Raw genomic sequence first — 10000 nt, forward strand, 5'->3', positions numbered from 1 at the left:
ACCAAAATCTTCTTTAGATTTTGGTTTTGTCATTAAAGAAATAAAAAAAAAAGCAGCAACTAACCTACTCTCACTTCCTCGAGATATATGTACTTGATATTTCTGTAAATAATGCAATCGCTTACGATTACTTCCGTTAATATTCATCACATATTCCTTATTACTTATATTTGTCCAATTAACTTGTACTTCTGGCCAGCCAATATCTACACGAGGGCTGACTCCCGTCCCGTTTCTACTTGAGTAAGTCGTTTCTAATATCCAGGCTCTTATATAATAACGTAACCTTGACTTTAGGACTTGACCTATTAAGCTACAATAACCTATGCTTTGGGAAAATATTAGGTTTTATCTTATTTCCTTTGTTGAAGTTATCTATTGTACTGTGGAGTCCTTACAAGGCAATTAAGGAGATCTACGCCAATTCAATCAGCTGTAGCTATAGACAATTTTCATTTATAAAGAAGTTATTCGTTTAATAAGTAAATTCTTATCTTCCCCAATTTAATATTTGTTAATTTTGCTCATTGTTCTGCATTTGCCTCATTTCAGCATTCATTTTATTTGCATTATTCCCTAAGCATATATATGGACGACTGTAATCACTTTGTCCAGGTTTACGTTGAACGAATCGCAACACTCAGAGAGAGAGAGAGAGAGAGAGAGAGAGAGAGAGAGAGAGAGAGAGAGAGAGAGAGAGAGAGAGAGAGAGAGAGAGACTGGTTATGTAAGGAAATTTAGTGGCAATGATGTTTGCGAGCACGTGAAAGTAGAATATGGTATCAAACAAACTTTTGATGACTTCTTAAACAATTGCTATAGAGGAAAAATGATAATTTGTAATATCCAGAAAATTTATTTGGTGACATTATCCTTAAGTTTTCAGCTTTCTATTTATCCATGTACACAATTTCAGATAAATAAAAAGAGAACATTTATGTATACAGCCGTAGGCACAACCTCAGTAGTAGAAGACTAAGACATCTAGTATCACAGGAACTAAATACCACTTTCTTAGTAGATAGGCATTTTTATCTTATTACAATATCTTAGAACCTATAAGGGTAATACAAAATAAATATTTATGCATTTGTTTCGATGGAAGATATGATATTAATATGGGTCACCAATTCGCTTATGGTAATTTTTAGGTATCGTCACCTTTTTAGTCTTGTTATTCCAAAAGCTATTGGCATGATAGATTTTCATGAGAAATGTTTATGTACAAAATGACTATGATAATGACCATGATAATGATTTTGTTTATGGATTTTTGTTGGATTATTAAACTGTCAAAATTAATAAGGAATTTCATTATTTGTCGCAGAAAGTTAATTCCCGCTGATTTCAAATGTAATTCTTGATAAAAAAAATAAAATAAAAAATCACACACCGAGTTAACATTGAATATAATATTATGAAAAGGATCAATGCCAGTGTCACTCTTAAGCAAGGCAATTATTCTCACAGAAGTTCTGTGAAGGTTGTAGACACAAGTCAGCTGGTTTTGTCAGTCCTTGATTCCTATAATTATGAGACTGGAACTGGCTGCGTTTCTGTGTCTCATAAGCCTTTTAGCCTTTTATCGATGTTTAAGGAAAGAATTCTCTGCTTGCTCTCTTTTGTTATTATGAAGTGAAAGTCCTTACATAGTGAACACACCATTGGGAGACAGAATGCCATCCCGTGGCGAATAGGCTTAGTTTTGGCGAGCTTTAAGATCATTTACAGTGAACAATAGTGTTATGTATCATGTCCTGTAAACAGGTAAACAAACAAACGCACACACAAACACACACACTCCCTCTTTAAATGTATATATATATATATATATATATATATATATATATATATATATATATATATATATATATATATACCATATAATATATATCTATATATATATATATATATATATATATATATTTATATATATATATATATATATATATATATATATATATATATATATATATATATATATATATATATATATATATACAGTTCTTATTAGTATTTCTCTGGAAAACTGTGTGTTTTATACGATAAGAGAATCCCTGGTTATGTCTCCACCAAGAAGGAGCCATCATCTTCAGCTCACTTTCAGAGAAAGGTTTGAAAGTTTTGGAGCTTTCTGCGGGGTGGTGAACCATCATGATGCTTCATGGTTCCTGTTAAGGGTCATTTTTAGTGAAAACGTGTCAGCGTTACAATTCGTTGTCTTTCGTGCACTGATGTGAGCTGTCGGCGTCCTTCCAACCTGAGAATGCTGGAGGCTTTGACCGTCGTCAGCTGCTCCGGGCAATCTGGACGGCGACGTTTGGATGAATACAGTAGACAGAAAATTAAGTCGGTCTACGCCTATGGTGCTCTACATATCAGTACCCTTCCATTTCGATGGGTGGGGCGTAACTAAAGCCTTGGAATACATGGTCAACGGCCTGTACGGATGCAGAGAGACCTTGGAATGAAGCAGGGGACTGTCCGAGGATGGCCTCCTTGGTAAACATCGGGTCAATGTTTCGGGTGTCTGCTTCACCATTCTGCAAAAGAATTGTTTTTTCATTATTATATTGATCATATTTTACTATCTTTGTATAGATTTACTTGGGCTTCTATTTTGTGAGAGCATCCTTGTGTCTTCAGTATATTTTTTACTTGTTTCTCAAGAACGTGTACACTATGAATGTGTTCTGGCTCCAATGTAACAAGGATTTGCTCATTTATTGGCTTATAAGAAAAAAAAGATTGTTACACGAAAACTCGACATTTTGGTTGATACTTCTTAAATCCGAGTCTCTGGTGAAAATAGAAAGGAAGTAGATGAATAAGGCATATGGCATATTATCATAGCTATCATATTCATCAGTGATCCACGATGAATTAGTATCCTTCCGAAACGTACCGTCTTCGTTCGTTAATTTTATTTTTTTAAACCCTTGCATTCTTGTACGTTATCAAAAACGATAGCGATTTCTTTCTTTTTCCTTATTAATTCGTGGTGGGCTAACATTTTCTTCGTTATCTATGCGCATATGATAATTATTTCTATTACATTGTTACTTACTACTGTTGGAGTGAAAGGTGGCGAGATTCCTCTTTTGTTTACAAGATTCCAGTCAATGACCTTGAAGAATTCGTGACTCTTGACGTCTTCCCCGTCTCTAATTCCAGATCCCAAGCGATCTCGAGGATCCTTTTGTAGAAGCTGTAAGGAAAAGAATTTTTCGTGAGTCAGAAATTATGATGCTTAAGACTTTTCTAGTCTGCTCTAGGGGCAAGAGCCCCAGCTGGTAAAAAACCAGATTACTCAACAATAACATTAGGCTTGGGGTCAAAGATTTATACTTGTATTAAAGTAAATGGAGTCTACTATTACTCCTACCACTTTTGTCTATTTTGGTTGCCCTATGACCTTTTGATCTGTCTAGTTTTTAATATTTTGGATATACTTACGGGGGACAGACTTTATATTAGAAGGGAAACACTTGAACAAATTTCCATTTCCCCAGATGTGATTCAAACCCACACTATATATGGCGACCGAAATTCCTGAATAGTCTTATAACCAACCAGGAAGGATAAGTTCCTTTCAAGTCACACTAACTTAAATTTTAATCAATATCTGTCCAATTCTGATACAACTTAGCTTATCTCATCTTTATTAAGACAGAGCTAAGATGGTAAGTTAGAGTGCTGGTGTGAATAGATTTACATTAGGGTAAAGGTGCTCGACTGTATTTTTTATGCCTTGTAGAAATTATCTCGATTTTTCGTGTAAACTTTATTACCTTTTCATGTCATTGTATTATGCTCTGAAGTGCTCATCTCGCCGAAGAGTGCAAGGAAACGGGATTATGTAAAAGTGTAACTCTAATTATCGCGTTTATACCTCATTGTCAGTTAAGCAGGACAACAAGAATCTCATGGTTGATCTTATCTGTGGCTAGGCGATTAATGATTATAATTATACCGATAATTATATTTTCATTTTAGGCGATTATGTTCTTTACTGACTTGTGAATACGTAACATGTATATCAAAGTACGTTTATGTAATATTTTGTGAAAGACAAAATTACTATTTAGATTCGGTCAGTAAGGCCACCATGGATTTTTCAGGAAACGTGTCAATACTTGCCCCCGTATGATCGGTCTTTCTTACTTTCCTCCTTATTTCCTAATAATCATTCTATTCCATTTTCAAGCATTATATATATATATATATATATATATATATATATATATATATATATATATATATAAAAATAAATATATATATATATATATATATATATATATATATATATATATATATATATATATATATATATATATATATATATATTCTCCCCCAAAGAAATTTATCTCGATAAAAGGGATCCGACTATATTAATGGAAAAAAAAAAAAGAACAGTTCTTACTCCTTGTAATATATCTCTGGCCTTATGAGATACTGTGTGCTTCAGTTTCAATGGCTTGTTCAAGATGGCATCGTACATGGCTGGGGTGTCCCGCGAATAGAAGGGAGGCAGACCATACATCATCTCATATAGAACCGCCCCCAGCGTCCACCAATCCACTGATCTCGAGTATTGCTAATGGAAAAAGGAGAAAATAAAGGGAGAAGTTATTTACTGTTTTAGACTTGTTTTTTGACCTGCATTTTAAAAGCTTATATATACATATATATACACCCACACACACACACACACATATATATATATATATATATACACACACGCATATATATATATATATATATATATATATATATATATATATATATATATATATATATCTATCTATATATATATATATATATATATATATATATATATATATGTATATATATACATACATATATATATATATAATATATATATATATATATATATATATATATATATATATATATATATATATATATATATATATATATATATATATTGGGTAGGGCCATAGCCTCTGTACCATGGTCCTCCACTGTCTTGGGGTAGAGATCTCTTGCTTGAGGGTACACTCGGGCACACTATTCTATCTTATTTCTCTTCATTGTCTTTTTTTTTTTAAGTTTTTATAGTTTATATATAAAATATATATTCTAATGGTGCCATTATTCTTAAGATATTTGATTTTAATTGTTCATTACTTCTCTTATAGTTTATTTATTTCTTTGTTTTCTTTCTTCACTAGGCTATTTTGCCATGCTGGAGCCCTTGGCCTTATAGCATTTATTTTTCCCACTAGGATTGTAGCCCAGCTTGTAATATATATATATATATATATATATATATATATATATATATATATATATATATATATATGTGTGTGTGTGTGTGTGTGTGTGTGTGTGTGTGTGTGTGTGAAATCTGGTATTGATATGTTCTAGGCATTTGTTCTCGTAAACTAATCTTATGTCTTTATTTTTCTCAAGTAGAATGTATGAGTAACAAAGTTGTCTTAGCTTCATTATGAAGACTAATTTTTTATAAAAGACTTGGAAATCTTATTTACAACAAAAATGAAATGCTGATTTTCTTTTTGAAAGTTATTAGAAACTTAGCCTTTCTTCCCTCTTTTTCATCTCCGCAAACGAAGTCATGTTTTCAGTTTGGGCGTTTGTTTATGAGTATAGGATTATTCAAAAAGTTGCTTTGATTAAAAAAAAAATCTATATTAATACTTAATGATGGTTCTTTTTACAGGCAAGAACCGATTAGATGATGGGAGAGATAGGTATGTAAGTTTTGGAAATTAGGCATTTTTCATGGTTGGAAAAAAAGATTACTTATTCTATGTCAACATCCTAGTTTAAAGCAACCGAACCAAGACTCTACTTGCTCATTCGTAGAATTTGACAGCAATATTGATGATATACAAGTACAGTTCTGTATTCGTAACTGGCAAAAAGTAATTTGACCGAATCTATGTTGAAAGGACATTCCGTTGCTCGAGCATTGAAATAAAATTCATTCAATCTAAAGCAGATAGGAGTACATTCTCACCTGCTTTTTCAAAATTTCTGGCGCCAGGTATTCGGGAGTTCCGCAGAACGTGCCAGTTTTGGAAGCGTTTGTCTGCAGGCCTTCCTTGCACAAGCCGAAGTCCGTCAGTACTATGTGACCTTCGGTGTCCAGTAGAATGTTCTCAGGCTTCAGATCTCTATAGACAATTCCCTGACACAGATAGAAGCAAATAATAGAAAAATCATAAGGCGTACGTAAAAGGGAAAGCCAAATTCTAAAATGAAACATTAGTTGTAATTTGAAAAATAAGCCGTAAGAGGCCCAAGAATCCTAGGATAAACAAAATTACATTAAAGTACAGGGAGACATAAGTTTGATAGATAGCCAAAAACCCCCGTGCTGTAAGAATAAACTTCCAGGTCTATGCATTGTGTTGTAAGAAGGGTCAAAGAGAAAAAACATTCAAATTATAATCAATTGAAAAGCATATGATTTTAAATATTTGTTATGACAATTTTGTTTTTCCATAGACCTAGTATTATGGATATGATTTTGACAATAAAACATCAATGATTACGAGAAGAGTAGAAGTACAACAGCAAATATCAAAAACTTGGTATCTTTATTACTGCATTATCATCTTTAGTGCATCAATATCTATGTCTATAGTGATAGTAGAAGTAGTACTGTAGTAGCGGTGGTAGTTGTGAATAGATACCTTGCTGTGCATGTAGGTGAGAGCACAACAGATCTCGGCTGCATAAAATCTTGCTCTGGGTTCTGCGAATATTCGCTCTTTCTGCAAGTGGAAGAAGAGCTGAAAAAAGAAAAAAAAAATAAGAATATTGTCTTTATCAGAGAAGGCCAATATATTTTTTTGATAGTTTTGTTTCTAGTAAAATTGCCCTGTATCTCCTCTGAGTATGATGTCCTGTGTTTAAATACATATGCAGTAAATTTTGTATTTTGTAAGCATTTGATTTCATTGGGACTCAGTCAAGATGGATAAGGAGATTGGTCTATAAATCTCATCCAAATATACTAGCAGAGAAATAGAAGGATCATTTCTGGGACTGTTTGTGCTTACATTTACATTCTCGGACCTTTTGATAAGTACTCTGATTTAGACTACTTTTAGACAGGGTTCTTTGATATATTGTAGTTTTATTGATATCCATATTAGAATGAGAAATTATGCCCTTCAATTTTCATCATTTGCTCTTCGTACTTTCACGAATTGCCTGTTTAACTTTGTTTACTTTACTTTGTTCTATTTTCAATTCTAGTATGGGGATAAGATCTTGTAAAGTTGTGTACAAATGATAACGTATGTGTTGTCAATCTTACCTCTCCTCCGTTGACGTAGTCCATGACGAAGAAGATCTTCTGGGGAGTTGTAAAAGCGAAGTGTAACTGGACCAGGTAAGGGTGGTTGAGCATCTTGATGAGCACAGAGCGTTCGCTCAGCACGTGGGCTGTCTCGTTTCGCCGGATAATCATTCTTTTGTTTAGAACCTGGGGAACGAATAACTTACTAAATGTCGTAGAAGTCTATTTTATAGGTCTTTACAAACCTGCGCAAGAAACTTTTTCTGTTATCATTTTGTAATAAAGTTTATAGTTAACCTTTCCCTCATCACCGAAATTCTTATTTATTGCTATCATTCTGTGATCCAGTTTTACCTGTATTTTTAAACATTAAAATAAAATTCATATTCCGAAGGATAACAGTTTTCATTGTCTATTTGGTGACTTCACTTAACCTTTTTACTTTAACATTTAACTTTTGTTTTTAAATCAAAGTTTCTTCTTACCAGTCATTCATATTTTCTTCATCTTGTATTTATTGGAAATAGAGAGAAAGTGTTACCTTGACAGCATATATTTTGTTGTCCTCCCGATATCTAGCCAACATCACCCTGCCGAAACTTCCTTTACCCACAACAGATAGGAATTCGAAGTCGTTTGGTGTCAGTCTGAAAAGGACAGGGTTCAAGGGAAATAAGTATATTGTAATATCAGACATTAGTTTAATTTTTTTTTTATTATACCCGTGCGATATTTATGAGTATTGTTTTTATTTTTTATTTTGAGAGTTTCTTGAAGATTGTAAAAGCATAGAATAGAATAGTGAATGTTTACGTATATCTAATTATAGAAATAACGTTTGACGGAACCTTATTAATTTGTGCAGAAAAGAAGCACAACATTTACGACTTGATTGTGGCTAATTTTGTTTAATTATTTACTTATATTTGTGACGAACTTACGATTTCTTCTCAGTGCATCCGAGGTCAATACTAGACTGAGATTGAAAAGTTCCCTTTTCACTGAAGGAACAGTCGTCATTTACATTAGTCTCTCCTTTGATGGGGATAGGTTTTCTGTGGGAGAAAGTCAAAACCAAGAATAAGGAGCTGTTGTAGTTTCTTTTATAAAAGAGAGTGGTTAAGTCTCAAATAATTTTTCTAGTGCTTACTACAAGTGCCGCATTCTTCGTAAGTCTTTCTGCACCCAACATGTGATATTTATCACTTTATTTGGTCGTTTTGTTATCAATGTTGGGATGCCATCGTTCTTTTTAGATCAGGATCTGTTCTCAGTGTAAAATTGCTCAAATGGTGGTGGTGGTGGTAAATTGATTCTTCATATCATTTTGAATGGTAGTAAAGAGTCTCCCTTTCATATCTATAATTTAACTCCGTTCTAAAACTTTTTTTTTATCTCTGTCTCTTGTTCATCATCTGGATCTATTCAAACTTAGATTTAGCTAGCAATGGAAGAATAGCTTTTACTATTATTATTATTATTATTATTATTATTATTATTATTATTATTATTATTATTATTATTATTATTATTATTATTATTACCAGCAAATCTACAACCCTAGTTGGAAAAGCAGGACTCTACAATCTCCAACAGGGAAAGTAGCCCAGAAATAACGAATAAGCTATTTGTATAAGATATGATAAGAATAATTTAAGATATATTAAGATAATTGAAAATTAAAATATACCATTTATATATAGACTATGAACCGATACTTATGCAATCCTGCCCAACAAAAAAGAATTTGCAACAACTTTGTACTTCTGAAGTTCCACCGATTCAACCGATAGATAAGGAAGGTCATTCCACAATCTGTTCACAGTTGGGATAAAGCTTCTAGAATAATGTGTAGTATTGAGGCTCATGATGGAGAAGGGGAGACTTTTAAAATTAACATGCCTAGTACTAAATGCAGGGCAGTACAGTCTGGGAAGATGTGAATGCAAAGAATGGTCAGAATTGTGAAAAGTGCAATGCAACTTCCATAGAGAACTGACAAGCTGAGTATACCTAGACCGCTTACCTGGCCGGAAATGGCGCTCCAGGTGGCATGAGCAGTTTTGGGTTGAGGATGATGGGGGTATTTGGAGAGCCGTTGGAGTCATTGCTGCTGCCCGAAGAGGAGCGAAACTTGTCCAGCTGCAGGAACTCTCTCACTTCCGGACTGATTGGGAGATAGATAGTTCCAATGTGATATCCCAATAAAGCCAATTAGGTTAGTCAAAGGCAATTTTCGTGTATTTCTTTTAGTTAATGTCGAAGTTTTGCACAGACTACTTTATCCTTGGGTGATTGATATGTAACGTTCTCTTTGATGTTACTGACGCATTTGATGTTGGTTTTAATTATAGGGTTTGGTGGATCTCAGGTTTTTTAAAAGATATAATTGAACTGTTACTGAAATTCAGGTTTTCTTGGGAGTTGATTCAATAAATGTGATGAAATTCTTGATTTTTAGAAACTTCTAATAAGAAAATAATATTTTCTTCAAGTTTGATATAGCTTGTATCAAGAAATCCTTATAAATTGTACATTAAACAATGGTATTCAGGAAAGAGGCTGCTATTTCGCTATGTAAGTAACAGGATTTTAGAAAAATCTATTTTATTTGTGCTTTTGAGGTTCTGATTTAAAATGATAGCTATTGTATGGAAATCTGTGAACTTAAGATTCTTGTTACAAGTGAGAAAAATTCTTCAT

The 10000-nt window shown here is 33.0% G+C and overlaps 1 protein-coding gene across 1 annotated transcript in view; it reads right to left on the reverse strand.

Moving 5' to 3' along the window:
• Positions 1–2005: 2005 nt before the first annotated feature.
• The window catches only part of LOC137626562 (serine/threonine-protein kinase Sgk2-like), a 50587-nt gene continuing 42592 nt past the window's right edge, over positions 2006–10000 (reverse strand). Inside the window, exons 5-13 of the mRNA XM_068357600.1 lie at positions 9324–9464; positions 8239–8352; positions 7839–7944; positions 7316–7483; positions 6687–6785; positions 6008–6178; positions 4424–4597; positions 3068–3208; positions 2006–2543 (exon numbers count right to left, since the gene is read on the reverse strand). Of these exons, the coding sequence (XP_068213701.1) occupies positions 2379–2543; positions 3068–3208; positions 4424–4597; positions 6008–6178; positions 6687–6785; positions 7316–7483; positions 7839–7944; positions 8239–8352; positions 9324–9464 (1279 nt within the window). The 3' untranslated portion in view covers positions 2006–2378. The remainder of the gene's footprint in view (positions 2544–3067; positions 3209–4423; positions 4598–6007; positions 6179–6686; positions 6786–7315; positions 7484–7838; positions 7945–8238; positions 8353–9323; positions 9465–10000) is intronic.

This window comes from Palaemon carinicauda, chromosome 2, assembly GCF_036898095.1.
Source record: "Palaemon carinicauda isolate YSFRI2023 chromosome 2, ASM3689809v2, whole genome shotgun sequence".
NCBI lineage: Eukaryota > Metazoa > Arthropoda > Malacostraca > Decapoda > Palaemonidae > Palaemon > Palaemon carinicauda.